The 23,691-nt window shown below is 37.8% G+C and overlaps 1 protein-coding gene across 1 annotated transcript in view; it reads right to left on the reverse strand.

Annotated features, from left to right (window-relative positions):
- The window catches only part of LRBA (LPS responsive beige-like anchor protein), a 364,271-nt gene that overhangs the window by 272,619 nt on the left and 67,961 nt on the right, over window positions 1-23,691 (reverse strand). Inside the window, exons 22-30 of the mRNA XM_062493665.1 lie at window positions 22,021-23,046; window positions 21,087-21,325; window positions 19,741-19,894; window positions 19,149-19,329; window positions 17,790-17,917; window positions 17,377-17,484; window positions 14,762-14,933; window positions 14,182-14,623; window positions 4,316-4,449 (exon numbers count right to left, since the gene is read on the reverse strand). Coding sequence (XP_062349649.1) covers window positions 4,316-4,449; window positions 14,182-14,623; window positions 14,762-14,933; window positions 17,377-17,484; window positions 17,790-17,917; window positions 19,149-19,329; window positions 19,741-19,894; window positions 21,087-21,325; window positions 22,021-23,046 — 2,584 coding nt within the window. The remainder of the gene's footprint in view (window positions 1-4,315; window positions 4,450-14,181; window positions 14,624-14,761; window positions 14,934-17,376; window positions 17,485-17,789; window positions 17,918-19,148; window positions 19,330-19,740; window positions 19,895-21,086; window positions 21,326-22,020; window positions 23,047-23,691) is intronic.

Below are 23,691 nucleotides of genomic sequence, written 5' to 3' on the forward strand. Positions count from 1 at the left end.
ATAATTTACTTTGTGAGGCAATGGAGATGAGGTATAAAAAAAACAAAGAAAAAAACCCCCCAGAGTTGAATCAAATAACTGTATCTCTTAATTTTGTACAACAGACCTACCCTAGATAAATGCTCCAGTGGCCTTGGTGGAAGAGCTATCTAGTAAAATAATGAGCTCATTCAAAAATACACTTCCTGGGCTGGAAGTGCACAATGCAAGACTACAATGAAAGGTTTTACAAGCTAATATAAGGGATCTGTTACATAAACACATCTGTAGGCTAAACCAAAACAGATTTCATGAAACAATGGTGAAAACTTCTCTTAACAGAAGTGGCTATAAAACAGTTTTTATACTGACAGTATCAAGCCACTTCCATGGCATATCATCAGAATCTGAGATTTTTTTAAAGTGTCATTCTGCTTTGGTAACTAGTCTGCAACTACTGTCACTGCTAAGTTAGAATTCTCTTTGAAATAATTACTATAATCCAGTGAATTGCTTGAACAACCTCTGCACTGATGGTAACTTACTTCATAATCATTTTTCTTACTTTAGCTTGTCTCCTGCCAATTTATTTTATTGCATGTTCGTTTTCACCTATGTGTAAAAATCAATGAATACCATTTATCTTTGCAAAACAAGCCAACTGTCGCAGAAAATTTACATTTTCCTATGTATTGGACTAGAATTCAAGACTCACAACTCCATTTTTATTCATTGTTACTGTTCATCCTCATGCTTCTTCCAAGCATTCACTTCCTTTTTCACCTCACCCTTTGACATGGCCATGTTTACAACTTGACAATTTGGGGAACAGCTTGCCCAGAGGAGGAAAAACCCTATAACTAACTCTGTGTGGCTCAGAGACAAAACAAGCAAAACTCAAAGAATTTCAAGTAGGAAGGGAAAGAAGCAGGCAACAGAAACTGAGTGGAACTTCTCAGTGTTTTTCTACATTCAGAACATCAGTAAGGAAAAGTGACAATTCCTCAGACTTTTCCTATCCCCTCTACATAAAAATTATATTTGAACAACCATTTGGAAACTGCATGGTGAAAGCCTCAAGACTGCATTCTTTGGAGTGAAGCACTAATAAAACACATGTGAAATCCTTCAAGTATATAAACAGAGAAACTCAGAGCATCAGAGAAAACAGCGGGAGTGCAAACTGCTAAACATTTTTTAAAAATTCTCACCACTTCAGAACATTGTGACTGTACTGGAAACATTTAAAAGGAAAACTAACTGACAAACAAAAATACAGGCGTCCTGCTGGCGTGTTCACAATAGCTCAGGCAGCTCTGCCAAGTCCTGCCTGTCCAAATATTAGTCTTGTCTTAGCAGTAGCCCTTCCTGAACACAGCATGTGTAAAACCTCTGCATCACAGTGCACATTCAGGCTGTGAGAGAACCCAAGGAAGAAAGAACTCCAGTGAATTTGTCCTTCTTACATTACCACTAGCCAAGATACTCCTTCAATACCACCCTCGGTAGCATTGAATGATTAGCTCAAGATGAGCCACCAGGTTTATCTTCTCTGTTCATTTCCAAGATTCCAGCAAACCAGCAACCCAAATAACAGCCGTGGGCAACAGACCCATGGGAAAGTTCAAACCACAAGGGGCAAATCTGTGCTCAGGAAAGACTTTTTGTGCCATGAAATACTCTGCAGATTGAATGAGTAAAGGTGAAGAAACTTCTGCAAAAAGGTTGGAGTGTCTGAGGCCAAAATGTGTCTTCACCCCCTTTCAAAGCATCAGAGGAAGTGAGCTTGGATGGTTCCTTCCAAGCTGTCAACGCTCTGTATTTGGCATGGATATGTCACAACCCTTACGGGATGGGAGCACCTTCAGCATCAAATAACTCACAACCCTTGAGCTACAGGCAAGACACAAATGTCAGGAAAAATTTTTGGGAAGCAGCCTGGTGAATTCTGAGCACACACAAATGGCAGTGGAGGCCACCTGGAACCAAACAGAGTGGTTTCAACACAAATCCCACCTTGATCAAGCAATTCTGACATCATATCTGCACGTGGAGGATGATCATCACAGACTATATAACTCCAAATTGGGTGTTTGTACACACCACTATCAGAACACCATTACCTGCTACTTAATCCCATTTCGATGCCTGCATACCACTTTCACCTCTGTTTTGGACTAAATCTACTCAAGTCTTCATCATGAAGCATTACTGTGTTCATCATGTTGCATGCTATATATTATATATATTGAAATAAATTTTAGAGATATATAATTATATGTTATCAATTTTTAAAAGGTATCAAACAAATGTATATAAAACTCACTTTAGAAAAAAACAGATGAGATGTGTTTTTTAATGTGGGAATAATGTTAAACAGCCTTCCTATCAAACATGAAATAGCCCCAAATTTATATTCACTACATAAGCCCCTAATCTCAGCACTTTTTTAAAAAAAAGGTTTAGTTTATTTCTTAATTACAAAAGTAAACAGACTTATAATGAATGTTAGCTGGAAAAATGAGAACAATGTATTGATTCTCTGCTGCATGAAAAGAAAAATTAGTGAAAGAAAATCTGATTTGAACTCAGAGGAAAAATATATTAATTATATTTCTGTTTTATAGGAAGCTTGCTTATTACTACTTCAATCCTCTAATAAAAAACAAATTATGGCCTCATAGAGAATTTGATTTCAAACTTAAATGTGTGCAATTTACATGAGCAACATTGGATGCAAACCACTTTGACTCTGCAAGATTTTTGTTTCCATGCCATTATTTCACAAGGGAAAAAAAGAAACAGTCTCATGTTCTAATCAGTTTAAGGCATGATTTCATTTATCCCTTTACTTTTTCTTTTAATTAATTATATTGCCAGTCTAAACATGTCTATTTTTAATCCTGATTAGTTTCTTTTTATGCATATCAGTTCAGATTACATGCCAAATTTTTGCCAAAACTTCCAGACATGATGGAAGTCACACAGCTACAAACTACATTAGTATTGTTTATTGTCTGGATTTCTCATACATTCTACAGGAACAGGAACACTTTTTTATTTCTTCTATAGGCTCCTAAAAGATTGACTAAATCTGAAAAAAATCAATGTTCATCTGTTTTGTTTTTATTGAAAGCAAGTGAATACTTACTTCAGCAATCGTAATAATAATTGCAATTAAACCCAAAACTAAGCCAGGTAAATCTGTCAGAAGTTAACAAGTTAGCAATTATTTTAAACAGTTTCAATGTAGGTGAGGTTTTACTGTTTTTAAAACTGATTAGCTGCTTAGAGCCAGTCTTCCCCAAGGAACTGTGGCATTTCAAAATACAGCTAATTCCCCTACTTCAAATATTACTCCTACACTAATACAATGCTACCTCTTCTGCAGCTTTGGTAGCAAAATGTGTCTGACTCACAAAGAGTAAGACCATCTATTTCAATAGCTCTTCTTTTCCTTTAAAATGACTGGAACAAAACCTTTTTGATTTTCCCAAGAAATGGAATGGGCAGTTGAAGATGGGAACAAATACCTTCCAGACACACGAGAGGACATGGTAACAGACTACAATTTCTTCCCCAGGCCTCACAGTTTGGATGGAAGTTCACAAAACCAGGAAGCAAGGAACTCAAACATTGGAAAAAAACCACCAATAATCAGGCATAGTTAGATATTTCCTTGACTGAGATCTGAATCACTTTAAGTCTTGAAGTCAAACTTCATGGGCACAATGATCCTACACAGCCTTGTGATTCAGACATGGCTAAGTAGAAAAGCATGCCTTTGACACAGCATTTAAGGTTAAACATGATTTATCTCACACAGAACAACCAGAGAGACCAAGGGTTCAAAGGAACACTTGCTTATAAACAACCTACTCAATTTTGTCCCCACTGAAAAAACTGTCCAAAGCAATTAGTTTAGCATCAACACTGAATTTGACCTCAGGCTAAAGCCATAGGAAACACTTCGCTATAATTTCCAGTTCTGCTTAGCACTAACACATATATCCCTGGTCAAACACCCCAGAATTTATAAATAAGCTTACACTTTACATTATTAATTTCTAATAAAAAGTAAGTCTTTAGAATGCACCATATTTCTACTAAATAGAAATTAATACAGCATGATTGCTCCATCGAAACAGTGAGAAATCTTGAGATTAAGACAGATATTGCTCAGACAGTTGCATTTGTTGCAAAATAGGGGTTTTTTTCTAATACAGTACTACTTTTGTAATTTTTACCTTTATTAGTATTCAGAGTGAGTGGTGATGTAAATAGAATTAACAGAAGCAGCGTTGGTGTTTAGGTTGTTTTATTTATCCTTACTTACCAGGAGATTCTCCTGACAAATCTGGGGCTTGGGCTGTATCTAAAGAAGAAACCACACTGACAGCATTTGCAGGAGCACCAATAGCAGCTGTAGAGGAGGAAATGCTCGATTTCTTCGTTGGTACAACAACACTCCTAGGTGAAGACAAAAAGTTAGTAAATCACACTCTATGTGAAGGCCCACACTACTGTGATCCTTATTTATTTATTTATACATGTACCACTGACACTTCCGTGTCCTACCAAAGTTCCTTAGCTTCCCTACTTCCTTTTTCAATCACCTTTTGTAGGCCACCTTAACCTAAGGACACTTCACTTGTTGATGGGACACTTTTTTATGCTACACTTTAATATCTCATCCCCTTCCACAGAACTCCTGACTAAAAGCACATAGTTAGAAGATTACCCGGATAAGGGTTCAGCAAAGGGGTTTTTCTTTGCACCTCAGTTTGCCCAAGATTTGGCTTTCAACTTCAGGCAACTATTTACAAAAGATGTGGCAGTATTCAATTTCAAGGTGAATTATCAATGCTGAAGGATGCTTTGGCAGCCTTTTATTCCAGGTATTCTAATGCAGAACAGAAGACTGAATGAAGAAGGAAATACCAGAGCTAAAAACATACTAACACAATCTGCATGCACATACAAATGTTCACACATCTTAAAAATATGGCTAAGGCATGAACTGAAGTATATCTTGCCAATCAAATTTTATTTATATAACAAATCAAAACATTCCTTGGAGTTAAGAGAGAACCTCTATCTTTTATACAAGCTAAATGTCAGGCCTTATAGTCAGCATTAAAGACTACATCAGAGGAAAAGATGCAAAGCGACAAGTTAGGCATGGAAATTTATCTGACACGTTACAAAGACATGTATTTATGCCATACCAATTTCAATTAAATTGTAGTACTTCATTCCAAATACCTAAAAGGCCTTGTTAAGCATACGTTAAAGGCATTTTTAATTGCAAGTTAGCTCCATAAACATGCAAAACCCCAGCTAATGAGGTAAAGAGTACAGCTGATATATAATGTACTCCCACTGCAGTGCTTACTTTTAATTACCTGGTGTTAACCATAAGCCGAAAATCTTCAACATTCAATTTATTTAATCACATCTTTTGTTGACAGTAATACAACTACACATTGAAAGTATTCCCTTAATAGCTTTAAAATATTCATTTTCTAAATAAAGTAACTCAGAAACTTGACCTAAATTCAGGTGTGAGAACAACCAAAGTTCTTTCAAATTTTTCTGAAATAGTTTTTGCTGGAATGGGGAAAGGAGGACTGTATTTGACTCCCTTCCTCAATCACAGCATGTCAAAGGATATCACAGAAGCTAGACCATGTTACTGATTAAATCAGCCCTCCTCAATGGCCAGAGTAGGCAGGCACCATACTCAGAGGCAGTACATGTCATACCATTATAAGGGTGACTGCTAATGTTAACTAGTCACTAAAAAAATAGAAGCAACAACACCTGAGCCCCAAGTCAAGATATTGTGCCTAAACCATGAATTTTCCTCATATGTTCATGTCTGTTTCCCTGAAACATGAACAATGGGCTAAGAATATATATTTACAGCATTTCTTTAAATTATTGTCACATTACCAATTAATTTTGCACCACCCAGGTATAAGAAGGGGATCACTCACTCAAGATTCTGTGACATTCACTGCCTGGAAATTGTTCTTCCTATTCTACAAAACACATTCAAACACCTGGAAGGGGTTAGGAAATGAATACAAGTTTACAGAGTACAAATGCACCCACATTTGCAAACTTCAGGACATTTCTCCAACCTTCACAATTCAGCACTGAAGCCCGGGTGTATTCCTTTAGAGATTCTAAGTCCTTTTACTGTATGGATATCCAACACTAATCAATAATATTAAACCCAAAAATGTGTAATTACTCATTACGTGTCTATTCAGGTGGACTCTGTAAGACCTTGGTACATGATTTGGAAAACTTTCTTTGCACATCCACTAAGTTACAGAAATAATCATCCATCTGCTGCTAACTAATACAACTATACTGGATATAAGATACTGGATTTGGGAGAATGTTCAGTGACAAACTTCAGTGCACATATAGATAGAAGTTGTGCACATATATATAGGTTGTGTTCCAAAACATGTAATTCATGTAAATAATTTTAAATTGGAAAACATCAAATCACCTTGAGGGTAAAAACAAGTCCTTTAGAGAAGCTCTCTCTTTCCAGGGCTAATAGACAATCAGAATTCTCTCAAAACATCAAATCAGAATGGTGTGTCCTCCGAATGCCTATGAATGTTCTGGTTTTATTCTCTGACTCTACTAAAGTAGAGCCCCAGTAACTACAAAAAAGGTGATATTCAAGTCATAAAGAACACACCAGAACCACATCTTAAAAAATAAAATACATACGTGGCAGAATTTTGACCAAATTTAATATTAGAAAATACTTCTTTCAGATGAAAATCAGAGAAATGTACACGCAGGAAGGATCAAGGAGGAGTTTTAGAACAGGAGTAAGCTTTAGCATGACTAAAAGCAGTTCCTCACAGGGCAAGTGACAGCTCAGGAGCAAGGATGGCCATGTGCAGACAGAGCTGTTACCTTACCAGGACTCATCTGCAGCCAGCAATGAGGGCAGACAAAGAAATCCCAGCTCCAACAGCCTTCTGACACAACACTGTAGATTATCATCCCTTCCTGTAAACTTCTACTGATCCCCTTAAGGTGTGCTTAAGAGGAGCTGCACTGAGGGAATAGTTTCAGCAAGCTGTCACTCCACAGCTACCCAAGTAGAGGTGCATTCAAACAAATGAATTAAGACTTTTTGGGGTTCTTTTCCCCTGGGCTGCAACAGACAGCAGTAAATGACAGGAACAGTCCCTTCTGCCTTTTCAGATCTTTTGTCTACCTCCTCACCTTCAAATCTGTACAAGTTTGGGAATACATGTAGAGCTGCTACTCTAACCTTCAGTAACTTACTTTGCATGAAGTATATAAAAAAAAGAAACTATATCCTAACACTCACTCCTAGTATAATTTCCAACATCTAGCAATGGCATTCACTACAAGGAAGATACTCAGATTACCAGCAGAAGAAATCTGGCACTTATTCTATTCATAGCTGCAAAGTAGAGCTGCTGCTTTTATTTTTTTTAACTACCCAACATAAATCCTTTTGCTTTGATTCAAGGAATAAAGATGAGTAACTACAAGTTTCAGACTCTGAAATACAAGAGAACATGCTGCCTTATAAACAGGGCACAGGGAAGTGCCTGAGTATTCCAGAGTCACCACACGCTTCAAACAAGAGACAGACTCTCACAAACTTTTCTGAGAGATACATGTTGTTTACTATATTCCACTGAAATAGAAGCTCTACTTTTTAGTTAAAGAGTAAGACTTGAACAAATCTACTTCATACATTCAACAACAAAAAGGTTCTGTTGGACCTTGGACCCTTGAGAAGGAAAAGAGAGGCTTTGAACATCTCACTGTACAACTCAGACTACTTCTGAACAGAATTCATTTTAGATAGTGATCTGGAACAGTCCACTGAAATTATTGCTGGTTTTGAGACAAAGTAAAATAAACAGCATTTCTGGTGAGGAAAGGAGGTCCCTTCCAAGAGCTGTGTCAATCTGATGCACACAGCCAAAAGAAGTGCTGGATATTGTTGAAAAAAGCATGATGCAAGAAAACCCCAAATTGTAAATGTTCCAGGTCTTCTGGTCAGTTGCCACAGCTTTCTGATGCAAAAAAAATCCTTAAAGTAGTTCAAGAACCACAAACCAAAACACGCAAGTATCCTGACATGCTGACTTCCTAGCTGTGCACTGCTGCAGTATTGGAAATGTCACATTTATTGCCATGGAGGTCTTCCCTTTCCAAGGGGCAACAGACCAATGTTACAGCTGCAGGATTTGTTTTAGGACTTTCCACTTCCAGGCCTTCCTCAAAGGTATGAAAGTAGAGCTCAGCAATCACGCACAGATATTCATATTTACCACATACTGGAAAAGCAAACTAAGATTTTTGAAGCATAAACATCGGTCACTCTTCTTTATTTAAATTCTGAAATTCCTGCAGTTTTCCTTCCTTGGGTAGGAAAGTATTTTCTTTGAATATTTAGTTGAAATTGCAAACGTGTTCCAAACAAATATTTTTCCATTAGCTACCAATGTTCCTTTGTGTTCTTCCTATGAAAGATTATTTAAATGCTAATATAAGAAAAATGAATGCAACTGGCATAAGGAATGCAAGACAGTGGAAAATTGAGTTTAAATATTGCAGCAAATAAACTACGAAGAAAACATGAAGTGTTCAGCATATTATTAAATCAAGTAAATTTGTCAGTACTGTCTTAAAAATTAATGTCCTTTCAACTTCCCTCAAATAATAGGGCACTTGCTTCTAAAGAGCACACAGATAAGAGTGTTCTTTTTCTGCAGCTAAACTGATAAGCATTTTCTGAAAAAGTTAAGCATTGCTACACATATGAATAAAATATTCATCAACAAGCTGCTTTATATTATATTTTCTCAGATCTACAAAAATATTTTACAGAACATCTGTAATCATGCATTAATTTTACCAGAATACACACATTAAGCAACCTCACACAGGGGCAAAAATACAGCACGTGGAAAAAAAGCATCAATACATTTTACTCCTTAACATTCCCATCAATTAAATTACATTTCTGTGTTACATTTGCATATTAAAACATCCATTATATTAAGTTGCAAGCCACAGGATAAATAAAATTTTAAACTGCACACAAAAATATGCTTAGGGTCTCTTTGAAGGAGACCTTAAGCACCACAGTAAGAACAACACTTTAATTCCCTCATTTACATGACTATATTAGATGTTTGCCTGTTTTCATTTAAATTCAAGTATCTAAGGTTTAAAATAAGAATTTACAGCAGGGGAACTGATAAACATAGGCCAGGCAGATTGAGAACCAGCCACCATAAATACGTCTTAGCCAGAAGGTCAGTGTGTTATTAGTCCCAATTATGCTGAAGTGTAAGAAGTCTTCGTGTTGCAGACAATTATTCACTGCTGAATGAGCACAGACCACTGAGCTGAACACTGACTTCCAGCACGGACAAAGGCCTACGCAATAATGATCTATTCTGCCAAATTCCATAAGGATTTACTCATTGAACCCTTCCCTGGTTTTAGTTCACTGATTCTTCTGTTTCAATATAAAGATAGAAAATACCTACATCTCCTAAAATTTTAGCATTTTCTCAAATATTTACTTTCCATTAAGTTGGCAAGTCTCCATTTCATCTTAAATATATTTCTAGTTACAAATTTTCCTTGGGTGCAAGTCAAATATTCCTAATACAACACAACGCAGCCCAAACTGATGACCTCACTGTAATTTAAAAATACTTACATGATCTCTGAGTCCTCTTTACATACAAGAATTTATACAGATTTAATTCTTTTATTATTTTTTTTAGCACTGAAAAGCAACACAGGTGACAGTTTGTCTGTACCCCTACAGGATAATGGTTTTAATTCCAAACCAAGAGAAAATAGCCTTATTCCAGGTTACCAAAACGATGGCCACTGCAAGACTCCTGTGCAAGGACCAAAAGACCAATAAAGAGGATCAGAGACTTATTTTTACCTCTATTTTGTGAGCCAGGAAAGCAGCCTGCCATGTCAGTGTCCTTCTATGGGCTCTGCTGTCTGTGGATAATACCCATTCTCTTATGTCTCCCTTGAAATATCCAAGGAGAAAGGCAGAACAAGAGACTCTCAAAACCATGAGAGATCAGAGGATGCAGGGAGGGAAAGAGAAGTTATGATAGAAAGAATACAATCAATTTTGCAAGAGAACTTTAAAATCAGCTTGGCAGGGAGAAGAATTCAAATGGTTTGCCTCTTTGGTCCCTGCAGAATGCAAATTGTTGGTGTGCTGAAAGTGCTGAGCTTTCCATCACAGCACGTGGCTTTATCAAAAGATTCTCCATTCTCATATTCTGTCTCTACCAACACCTGGCAGATTTAATGCTGTCAACAAATAGTTTATTCTTTTTGCATTTGAGGCCCAAATCAGTGAAGTCTAAGATGTATCCATTCCATACAAAAAGGGACTTGGATGAAATTGAATTACCACAACCAACCACTACAAAGACATATGCACATCACTGACTGACAAATGAGTAAACAAAGGCTGAGCCAAACTAAGCAGCTTACAGATGATGCTCCAAAAAGATAAACAAGCTTATTAACATAACTGTTCAGCAAGTTACAGCACAGCTGCAGATCTAAGCTCTATGGTACAAGATCATGATTTAAGAGCCTATATTCCTCTGAACCCTCAGCATCAGCTTCCTATAATGACATGGTTATTGAATGTTTCCACAAAGAGCAGCAGAAGCCAGGAGAGACCGAGGTTTTATTTTAAAGCGTACAGTAAAAATGGCAAGTGATAGGTTATGGGTTTTATTAGACTAACTGAAGAGAAATGTCATCCCTCTTTTTATCCCAAGCTTTTGTTATTTTTATTTCCATTTTATTTGAATTTGCTTGCATTAGATCTCTCCTCTTTTCCTACACGATTACTACTAAATAAGAACACTGCTGGTTTAGGACACACTGAAATCAGAACATTAATTCATGTCCCTGTGGATCTTGGGAAGAAGCCAATTCAAGTCTTGAACTTTATCATGATAAACCCCTGGCACCCACTAATCACAAGATTGTATCTTCCCATAAGATAAGGGGTGGATTTTTGGCATGGGAATGAACACATACACCTAGCTGTTTGCAAAGGCTTGCAACCTGGCAGCCTTTCAGTAAGGTTTCACTCACATAGCTGTTACTGTATACTCTCCAGCTATGGCTGGGAAGTTGATAATCCTTAAGATATGAGGAGAGTTTTGATTTCTGACACAGCATTCCTGAGATAAATGCAGGATCAGAGAGATGCTTTGAAATTCCCAGAGATACCCCACTGGTAAACTGCTACATGGGAAAAACTTTTAACAAAGTGCCTTTAAAAAGAAAAAAGAAAAAAAAGAAAAGAAAAAAAAAAAGAAAAAAAAAACCTCACAGAATTTGTGCTTGCCATCAAACAATATATTAAATGTAAACCAGACACAGAAAAGAGCATCCCAAATTCTGTTTTCCCAAAAAAAAAAATTCACAATGTAACTTAGTAGTTTCGCCTACCACAGAGATGAGATCTGTTATGTCCAACTCTATCCCAGTTTCTTATAAAAAGAAACTCAAAAGTGTGAGGTTTTTATCCCTGGCGTAATTCCTTCCTGCTGTGGCAATTAGGTGTCATTTCAGAGAATAAACTTGTATTTTAAGCAGTCTCACTACATAAAGACACAGTCACTTTCAAGTGGCCATGAAACTTGCCTGTCCATTTAACTTTCAGTGTTTCACACACAGTTATTTTCTCTTTTTAACTTCAGCTAGTCAGCAACATGCTTTATGGTATATCAATATGTTTACCACAGATGCAAGTTTGTGTGTGTCACTACCAGATCATAATTGACTACAGGTAAGACTTTTATATCATTAAGTACACTTTTGTCTACCAGACACACCCACAAAAGCAAGGAGATGAAAAATTAATCCACCTAGGAGCAGAGAGCCACTGACATGCTGCGGTCACATGAAACTGCTGAAGGACAAAATATTTTATACTACTTCATGATTTTTTCCTCACATATTTAGCCCCACCTACTAAACACAAAATCTTTGGAAAGTAATGCCCACAAGTTATCGCTCTGGAGCAGTCCAGACAGCTACATAAACCCTACAAAACTCTTCTCTTCCACCCAGAAGCACAGTGCTGTCTACTGCTTCAACCCATTCATTCCCCTGTACATATTCCTTCATCAGATCAACCCATACTGCTTCAACCCTCTTCATTCCCCTGCATATATTCCTTCATCAGATCACCTTACTTTGACCAGCAAGGCAGTAATTAGGCCTCAAGGTTAAGTGAAAGAATGCCAAAAGTTGTTACAGGTGGCTGGCACTTTGGAGGTGCAAACAGAACAGTGTCCATGGAGCAGTAGAAAAGTAAAAGGGCAGAACAGCAAGTCATCCAACTTTTTAGTAATCCACTTTATAAAACACACCACAACTTAAGGGAGTTCTTTGGTTATTTTTTGAGTGAATTTGCAACTATACAGGAAAAAGAACACAGAACTGCAAGTGACAGACGTGCTGCTATCAATGCAGTATTTTGTTACTGTACATGTTACCAAATTTAATTGTACAGCTTCCTCTGATAAGGTTTTGTAGGTGTAATCTACCTATGTCAGCCATACAGGCTGCAAGTGCCCAATTACTTCCTGTCTAGTTAACCTCCTGCACTCCAAATCAGCAAAAGCACCACAAACCTTTGGTGGCTGCAACAGCTAAAAAATGATTTATAAATGCAGTAGTCGCTTCTGTACCAGAAGCTTCAGATCTCCAGACAAATGTTATGTGGCTGAAACCATGCAGCAGTGAATATTAAGAATTTCATGAGAAAAAAAGCACTGCTCCCAGACTAAAACATTATGTTATTTGACAGCAACTGCCCACTTGCAGCACAGAGCAACCAGAGGCCTCGAAGGGGAAGTGCCAAAATCACTTGGGCAGCAGCACGGACAGCTGCCCAAGGTGTGTCAAGTTCTAACTCAGTTCTAACTCCAACTTCTATCACTTTCCCTCTCTGCCCCCATCCACCTCCTGCCCCCAGAACAAATCCTCCTGTTCAGCATCACGAGGAGAACACAGTATCTACTCTGAGACAAGAGCAAGGAGCCAAATGCTGGCACACCCCATCTGTGTCTCATCTGGCCAGACACCACTGCCTCTTCCCCCAGCAGGGATAAGGGAGTGTGAGTGGAGCAGGCAGGCTGTGACAGCTGCACCCACACCCCTGGCACCACTGCTCTCCTCTCATGGGGCAGCTGGCATTTTGAACAAGGCAGCCACAGACTGCAAAGACATCAGAGCCAGAGGAAGCTCGGGAATCAGCAGAGGATCAGATACTGGTATAATAACAAGGGATCCCCTTGCACCAGACTGACTGCAGGATTTCTGTAAATAACCAAGGCTTTCCTAGAGGCAGGAATGCAAGTGTTACAGGATTCTTTTCTTCCTTCTTTGCAGTTGTTTGGAATCCTGAAGACATAAAAGGCACTAAGTCTAGTAAAAGACAGTTTGGTTTACTATGCTTGGGAAAAGATAAGGAGCCAATGAGACTGACACAAAAGGGACACCAAAATTATTATCAGGAAAGAGTGACTTCATCATAAAAGGAAAAAAAAGCAGGACTTCTCCTTTTTGAATTTCAGCATTTGAATACTAAGGAATGCAGAAATTTATTACAATGAAACAAAAAGCTGTTACAACAAAGCATATCTAACATCTTAGGGATAATATCTACCAAACAAATAACAGAAAGAGCTAAGGGACGCCTTTGGCCCCAGAAGGCAGAACACACATCTACTTGCCAAAATGAATACGGGAATATTCTCTTGGTACAGGGACACCTAGATGATTACTCCATTGTTTTTGAACCATTTGTTACTATTATTAAGCTGGCATAGTTTTGCAGGCCCACAGTAACATTAGATACAACTAGTTACAACTAGACTAGATACAACATTTGATGAATACACCTGCTAATCAACATATCATTACTCTAAGTTATTTAATGCCTGTTTTTTTCCTTGAGTTCTTTAAAGCCAACTAAATATACACAGCAGTCCTCATCTGCCAGCTCTATATTTAGTAGCTCTGGTGAAGCAGATATTTTCCTGCTCCTCACAAATACCTGAAGTAAAATCAAATTTTTAGGTATTTCAGATGTTACATTACCTGTCAAAGGAATGGAACTGCACAGGCTGCTGAGCAGCAGCTCCGTCACCAAGGACTCCAAGGAAGGTTGGTGGCAGAAGAGCAGCATCCCCTGCAGTCCCATCAGCTGGTGTGCTCACCAGGCTTCTCAAGATGTCCTTCACGTTGACATTTTTTGCAGCTGGCACAGAAGTCACAGATTTACTCTCTTCAGCTCCTGTCTCACTTGCGCCCTCCTGAGATTTATTGACTTCTAGTGAGAGTGTGCACAGGACTTCACTGACTGCATCTGGGCCTGCACTGACACTCAGAGGTCCAGCCTCAGCAGCACCACCCAAACTGTTTGTTTGTGCTGGAGCTGCTTCCTCCCCAAGACCAGAATCCCTTCTCTGCATAAATGCTGTACTTTCTGAATCTTCAGTAGAGGCTGAAGCACCAAGAGCCGCAGATGGGTTTTCCACAACTGTTCATGCCAAAAGAACAGAAAACACATTTTAAGGTCATTATTAATGGCGAAGCATTCACAACATTGGTCCTAAAGAAGATTTCTATGACATTTTAAGCCTCATCATTTCATTTGGCAAAATAATTAACAGCTTACCTGCAGCAGAAGTCACATTATTTTCATTTTCTGATTCCTTGAGTGACTGGCTTTGGTTTGGTGGCCGTCTTTCATTCTGGGGTTCCAGTATATCTCTGTATTTTGAAACCATGAGCACAGAAATAAAATATACAACAGCCAAAGCCAAAAACTGAGCCTGTTTACTATCCTCCTGTAAAAAACAGACACACAAATTTTTCCATTACAATTTCAGCAGCATGTTTTTTTTTTTTCCATGAAGTATGCCCAGCACTACCATAAACAGACCAAGAAGAAGCTGATATGTCAGCAGTGGAAGAACAATTCTCTCTAGTCACAGTTTGTCTCACCTATAAAGCTAAGGAATACAGCACTTGTATTCAAGGGGCACTAATCCTTTCATTTTTCATTTATATGACAACTTTGGCTAAGGTTGAGTGTTTCATGTTTCAAATTAGTGTAGGGTCTAGATCCCCTTTATTCAAGGGGGTTTCTCCTGTTACATTTCCTCAAAAATGCCAAGATATTAACAGCATTTGCAAGGCAAGCACACACTGCACAACTGGAACATATTGACGAAGGAAAAGGAGCAAATTATTCTAGAATAAGTGTTAAGGTTTTATTTCATTTTCAGATAGTCTAGATGGATATAATCTACTAAGCATAATTTAAACAAGATTTATCTATACCTATATGCATTTGCACTGCAGCTGTAATTTTACAAAGAGATTTTAAGAAAACCTTTAAAACAAATCTTAATAGGAACTATGCCAGGTTCCTCCTCAGAGTACTCAGTTGCTCCTAGTGAAACAGAGGGAAAAACAGACATTAATATTTAGCCTAAGCCTGTCCCTTTTGGCTCCTAGTGAAACAGAGGGAAAAACAGACATTAATATTTAGCCTAAGCCTGTCCCTTTTGGCTCCCAAAGGAAAAAAGCCTCAGATGATTTTGGGTCACAGAAGAATGGAATATTTGGATCCTCACTGACTATTCAGTAAAACATGAGTGTTTGGAATTTTTTACCCCTCATTCACATCAGGGCTCAGGTAATATTTAATTTTTTTCCTCTGAGCAATTCAACAAACTATGTAACACTATAAAGCTCATTCTATCACAATTGTAGTGCCCATCAAAGCTCCTTATTCCTTGAGTAGCTCTTTAATAAGTAATTCTGGGAGATGTTTATGAGAAACTTTCTATTAAGAATAGGTAACATAGGTGGATCCTATCTGTTGCACTGAAGAAAACAACCTAACTTCCCCTTGGCTTGACCCAAAACTTGAACTTTCATTGAATAATCACAGTGTGAGATTGAAGAGAGCCACCTACAATGTGGCTATTATGAAGCATTTTCTTGCTAGATGAATATTAAGACACTTTCTAATTGTACTTAATAAAGTGGTGATCCAGTGAATTAGAACCACCCCTTCCTTATTTAGTCTCATATACCACTGTAAGTACTGCTACTGGTGGGTAAAGTGGATTCCATCAGAGTTCCTGCTGTAGAACTCAAAGATTCAAATTATATCACTCCTGGTTCTAAGTGCTGAATAAAATGAAAGAAATTGCATGCAAATAAAACATTCAGGTGCAAGTGTAAACAGCTCAGACAAAAACTATTCCCAACCAGGTCTTTCTAAGTCTACTTTTCCCCCACAGCTCAACACCTTAGCCAAAAAGCAGTATGATTGCATCATTTTATATTTATTGTGAAACACAGAGCCTGATGGACTAGATATGCAAAAAACACAGAGGTTGTGGGTGAGTGTGGTTTTGGTGGTTTGTTTTAAAGAAAACGGTTCACAAAATGTGCTTGAATGAATCCTTAGGATTAGTTTAATTGCTACCAGTATGGAAGAGTCACTTCCTGTTAATCTCTTGCACACTGATACTCAAGTAGTGGCTGAAAGAAGCTTGCTTCAATCAATAATTACTAAAGATAAAACTCAAAATCCTTCACTTTCCTGGACAGGAAAGAAAGTCACTGTATAAAGCATTATACTTGCTAAACAGTCCAATTATTGTAAACTAAGTTGTGGTGTCCAGGCTTGTGGCCACCAATGACTCACAGCCATTAAAGCTACTGGATTTGCTTACAGAGGTGTTTCTTTCAAGCAATCAATCTCAATTTCCTCAATATCAGCTATAAAGTTGCTGACACAGGGCAATGATATTTTTAGTCAATTCAAGACTAAAAAACATATGCATACTTACAGCACATGCACTCAAATTGGTTCCTCTGAGGGGAAGTAATGGAATTAGAGATGACCTCTAATTTCTAATTAGCTAGAAGAATGTGACTTTTTCAAAATGTACAAACATGTTTATGATACATAAATAGCTCATCTAGCTACATATTTGTACTAAACATAACATAATTAATACACAACAGGCAGAATTCCACACAATCAATTCTTAGGAACACAAAGAGCCAGCTCAGGAGACAGCTGGGTTTCACCTCTCCCTCTTTCCAATCCCAAACACTACAACTGAGTAATATGAGTTCCTAATTACTGTGAGTAGTATTCGCTTTTTGTACATCCAATTTAGCCAAACTCTGTAACACAGAGGAAGCGTTCAGCAAACAGATACAAGCAGAAGAGCAGCTACAAAGAAAAGGACATGATTTACTCACTATATCTCTGAACACTACTGCTCGGAGACGATTAATATCCATATCCTGCAGAAGTCTGTCATGGTCCCGTATTGGAGAAATGCCACCGGTCACAATGTCCACAGGACTCTTTAAAAAAACCCACAATTGTTTAAGATCCTGTTTTTAAAAGCATTCTACCCAATAATCATTAAGTGTGTACAATCACCTACTCTACATCATACTGCCATAACTAGAACAGAAAGATCAGATAAGCATTTCATCTCTAAAGGAGAAAAAATGTGGCCATTTCTTGGGCCAGATTTAATTTCCAGCCATCCCACTTCAGGTCTGCTAAAATATCAGTGGTGCAGGTACAAATTTAAAATAATGGTTACTCTGTACAGAGCAACCATTACTGACTTCTGTGTTTCTGAATGTGGTTTTAAACTTGCCTTTGCTGCAGACTTTGCTGATCCTATAAAGCCTTGAACTGTTTTTTGGTTCTTCCCAGTATCTCCAATAGGCTTCATCTGTGCATGTTGCTGACACTCCAAGCAATTTCTTACTGCTACTGCACATACTTGAGGGGAAAGGAAACATTAACAGTTATTCTGAGAATCAGTATTGTTCTATATTCTCCTACAGAAATGTATAATATAATTCTGTTTACCACTTAAAACTAAAACGTTTACACACATTAGTAAAACGCTCTGCTTCTGTAAGTTTTAGAAAATGGCAAAACAAGGCTTAAAATTCTTTAACAATTTAAACCTAATAATGAACGCAAAACTATTAGAACATACATGCTGTATCTAATGGATAGTTCCAAGTGAGTAAGTGAGAATTCCTCACTGCAATTTTACCATGCATACAACCACGGGGTGGGTAGGGTGAAGATAGCTAAATTTCACAAACTTGCAAGGGAGAAGACAAGCCATAAATCAGTGAAACAAATAGCAACGTTTGCTTCACAATACTCTGTTACTCTTGGACTAAATGTTCTGAAGTGACACAACTTGTTTTTTTTTTAGCTGCACGTTTGTGCCCTGTTTCACCTTCTAGTATTTATTTTCAAAGGAAAAAAGAACTACCCCACCTCTATACCTGTTTGCATCCCATAAATCTTGCTCTACCTGCACAAAGTTTTAATTGCCTAGAAAGGGAGAGGAAGGCTAGTTACTGTTGAGGCTCTGAGCTGCTCTGGCACTCATGCAAATTAAACTTTTCATTACAAAAAGTCTGACAGCATGCAACTAAGCATGAATTCTCTCCTCCTGCATTAACTACCTGGACCTATGATCTATATGTTCTTGTTTTCAGAATATTTGTTACTTTTTTTAGGTAACTGGGTATTTTCTTTCAGTCCAACTTGAAGCAAATATACTGTAATAATTGGATACAACTAATGCCCAGCTTGAACCCCACTGAAATTTACATTTCTAGTTTTCACCAACCTTCATATAATGACCTTCAAGTGTTGAACCCCTTATCTAAGTATTGCAAAAGTTCATTTTTTTTATGTAGTACAAGATTACTTTTCTTAAAGCTGATATATTCTCAGCCTTGATTATTTGGGGAACTTTGGCAAAAGAAATATCCTCATAGATAAAATGAAAACAGGTTACCAAACTTAATATATATATATATATATATATATATATGCATTGCAGAACACAGTAAAACTGTAAAACATCTTAATTAAACTACATTTAATCTTGATTTAACAAAACAATGGACAGGAAAAAAATAAAGCTGCTAACTACTTAGTAACTGCAAGCTCCTATGCTCATTAAGTGGTCTTATTTGCTTACCCAGACGAAGACATTGTCGCAGAATTCCTCCAGACGACATATTCTTCTCAGATTCAATTTCAGTGAAACCAAGAGAGCTTGCAAAAATTAGCACATCCACAAGGTTGATTAATCTCTGAAGAAATGTTAAAGATGCTTCTACTGAAAGTCCTTGAGTTGCCTCAATATTCTCCAACTCATGCTACACAGAGAAAAAGTGAAAGCAACATTTACTTCTTCACAAAGATAATATTTCTGCACTCTTAATGAAGAAAAATTTGTGCTGGAAGTCCACAATCAGTCACATTCCAAAATAATAATTACTCATATTCTGGGAACAATCATTAGTATTGGGATTTAATCCCATTCCAGACCACTGTGGGGCAACAAAGGCAGGAAACCTTTTTGTATGTCTTCAGGCAAAGAAGGCAATCACCCAATTTATCTTGGGGAAAGCACAGAAGGAGCAAAGGGAGGAAAGACATGCTTGTGGAAACACCCCACGTGCACTTCCCGTTTCCCAGAAGGACAGCTATAACAATTAATACACTCCATAAAGAAAGGCATCCCCCCCACAAGTGAGGAATTTTCAAATAAAAATCTAATTCCTTACAGTAGCAGATGTGGCAGCAGAAAGCAATGGCAAGATACCACCACAGGCCATGATCATGTTGTCCATCACTTGAGAGATGAGGTGGATCGTGTTGTGCACAAACACCACATTGTCACTGCTATTCACAAAGTCCATCACAGTTTTTGTAGAATGACTGCCCAAAAAATAAAAAATAAAAATACATTCAGAATAGGCCTTAATTTTTGGGGTATTTTTAAAACATATTTCTGTTTTTACGAAACTAAAACCAGGCACTTAGCAGTGGGGCAGCAAATAACACTTGACTGTAAGGGTCAACTGATGTATCTCAATCTAAACCTAAAACTACATTTCCTTTCTGTTCATAAACTGCTCAGAATACCAAGATGACTGCTAATCCTCATTTATATAAAGATACATTATAGCTGGTCTAGGACTGCTTGCTAGCAAAAGTCATTGTATCAGGAAACAGAATAAAGTCTCCTGGAACAGTGAACTAGATTTGAACCTGAATCTTTGGAAAACTGAAGCAAATATTAAAGATTTCTCAGATTATTATTAAATTAAAAACCAACAAAGCACAAAAACTTAGACAAAACTTTCCAAAACAGAGGCCAAAATACAAATATATTTTAGCTGTATCTGCTGATGTCCTGATAGGTTAACTTAAACATATCCTAAAAATCATAAACAAAAATTCACTTTAGTTTCAGTTGTTTCAGCCACTTAACTACTCTACTTCTTCATCCTGACATTTCTTTTTATCAGGTCAGTACAACTATATGGTTCAATTTAAATTCAACACTCACTACTACAAGCAATGGACACCCCTCTCATTTCAGTTATTCAGCCTTAAAAATAAGTTGCAGAATTATTGCTGTTTTCAAAGATCTTCATGGTTACATTCCAGAAGCTAGAAGTTAATCTTCAAATTAACATCTCCAGCTTCACAGAACCCCATCAAATTAGCAACCCAGCATGTGTAAATGCAGAAGCAAGAAATACTATTTTGGATATATTATCTTTCTTATCCACATTTAGATAAGAATAGAAGATGCAGGCCCTTAAATACATTAGGAAAAATAAAATCTTGGTTGAATAAAAATCAACAATAAGACTGTCACTGACTGATATGTAGTCAGGATAACAGTCCAAATCTGTGTGCAGGCCCTGAATCAATACACATTCATGTCTATAAAGAGTCTTAAAAAAAAAAAAAAAAAATCTGAGAGTAATTTGGCATAGGTCACAAAATAAGTCAAGCTATCGAATAATGAGTAAAACACCAGATGTCCACGAGTCGAGGTCAACGAGCCCCTTGTAACAGAACCCAGTCTGGATCACTCCACATACAGCACAGGATGTACCTTCTCCACATCTGAATGTCTGTTTCTATGGAGAAGAGCAGGTCTGTGAGCAGCCGCTGGTGCATCAGCGACCACCGGAACTCGGGAATACGGAACACAGCTGACCTCGTGTCCCTCCTCTGCCCATCCGATGGAGCAGCCAGCTCCTGTCCTGAGGAAACCTGCTGCCTTGAGGGCTGAAGGCACAGTTTGCAGACAAAAAAAAAAAAAAAAAAAAGAAACAAAACACAAAACCCACACTCTGGTTATTAATTCCCACGGTACACGCTGAAATGCATTTAACAGACTTGAGATTTTAGATATCAAACAAGTCCAGAGTATGTGCATGTTCCAAATACAGCTAAAACTATTAAACAAATGCTATTTAATGATATACCAAAACTACAAACTAGGCTACAGCTGCACTACCACACCTGCCAGTCTAGGTATTCACAAGCAGCTACCCAACCTTACCAGGGGGGGAGAATATGTTGCTGTAGACAGTGGTTTTCCTCCTTTAAGGAAGAATGGTGCAGATTGAAGAACATCCATTAGGAGGTATCTCTGCAGAAGGGAAGTACTCAGAGACATGACTATTCAACCTTTAAAAACTGGATCAGAAACTAAAGACTAGAGGGCTGAAGCACTGCAGTACACCACATAAACCCAGTCCTAATTTATATTTGTACCAAAAAGGTAGGATGACATGTCCATCTAGCCAAATACTCAGTTTATATCAGCATTCATATGTGGATGTATAAAAATCTTGAAGACTTCCCAGTACACAAATTAATAATGGCTATTTAAACCCAGAGTTAAAATTATTTTGTAGATAACACACAAAAATCACACATTATTATCCATAGAATGTTTAGGGATGCTTTCTCAGAAAATTCATTTTAAAAAGCCTCCTTTTATTTTTAAGCCAGACAGATGAAGGACAGGTAGAATTTACCTCAGGCATGGATCTGGGGGGCAGAGGTGCTTCTAGACACGTGCTAGCTTTCAGCTCCAGTCTTTCTGTATCTGATGCAACACTGGAAACATCAAGCTTGGCAATTCTCTTGTCAGAGGCTCCAGCAGGCTCTGCCACGTGTGCACTTGAGTTTTCCACAGTTGTTCTAGTTTCACTAGTAATTACATTTCCTTCCTTCAGCATCTTTTTTCCTGCTGAATCCAGCTGAGTTACTACTTCTGGAACTGCAGAACTCACTGTCTCTGGCAAAGTCACTTCTTGCTTCTTCTCATCTGCACCTTCAGCACCCTCAGATTTTATAAGTCCAGTTTCAGGTCTCTTCTCTGCTGTTTCTTCCTGCCTTGTCACTTTGCTTGCATTAGAGCCACATTCCTTGTTCCTTTCTGCAAGCTCTTCTGAAGGTAAAGGCAAACTACTTTCATCTTTCAAATCAACAAAGTCATCTTCGTCTTCCACCTCTACTGCTGATTTTTCCAGTCTTTCTGGACTTGTGGGAGTTTCTCTTTCCACAGGAGTTTCCATGGCTAAAGAAGCAGCAGTGACAGCAACTGTTTCTTCCACAAGCTCATCAACTTTGCTGGAATCTTCAATTGCTTCAGCTATTCCAGTACTGATTTCTGAGACATTGGGCTTCACTGTTTCTTGTTCTGGAGAAAATTCCACACAAGGCACTGGTTTTAAATCCTGTGTAGTAGCCATATCCTCCCGTTCTAATTTCTCGTCATGATTAGACACTGAATGAGTTTGTTGGCCACCATCTGATGAGTTTTCTTTCTCTTCTTTTTCAGTTCTGCACTCTGTATCACCATCAGTAATGCAAGAAGGAGCAGCAGCATTCTCTTTTAACTCCAAAGATTGTTGTTTTCCCTTGGTTTCAGCTTCTTTGCTAATACCAGAGATTGTTCTAATTGGAGTTGCAGAACACACTCCACTCCCTTCACCTCCTCTCCCTTGGTACTCCTTGTACATTTGGGAAAGATTCTCTTTGTGCATTTCAAAAGTTACCTAAAAGGACAGAGTTCAAAGGACATTAAAAACTATATACTAATGACTGTTTTCTTGGGGGGGAAAAAAAAGGCAAAAAAACCCAAAACCAAAATCAATGCTCAAATCACAAATTTATATTGGATACTGTATTTTCTATTAAAAAAGCCTGTATATTAGATATCACTTCAACTGCAAGCAAGTTTTTCTTTCATGTACCTGGTTTTCCTGGCCAAAAGGAAGAAAAAAGTAAACCCAGTGTCAAAAAAAACCCACCTAGATTGACCCAAAGGACATTCTAAGTATAAAATCCACAGAATTACTCGATTTGAAAACCTCAACTTTTTTGTGAAAGGGGAGGCTGTGACAAGTAGCAGAGATTTCAAATCTTTTTGGTACCTTTAGTATGCTCAAAAATCCACAAAGATACATAAAATTTTTAAAATTTTACACCAGAAAGTACAATCGCACAAGGTTAGAGCAGAGAGAAGCACCTAACAAAACCAAAATCCTGTGGATCCCCAAATGATACCTAAAATTCTCCAAAGGACATTTCCTCTGGTGAGTGCTATTCACCCCATCTCTGCCTGAAAAAAGCTACACAAACTGATGAAAGTGAGAAGACTTCTCTACTCCTCAGCTGAAAATACTACTGCTGTTTCTAGG

Source organism: Cinclus cinclus, chromosome 5 (assembly GCF_963662255.1).
Source record: "Cinclus cinclus chromosome 5, bCinCin1.1, whole genome shotgun sequence".
In the NCBI taxonomy this organism is placed as follows: Eukaryota; Metazoa; Chordata; class Aves; order Passeriformes; family Cinclidae; genus Cinclus; species Cinclus cinclus.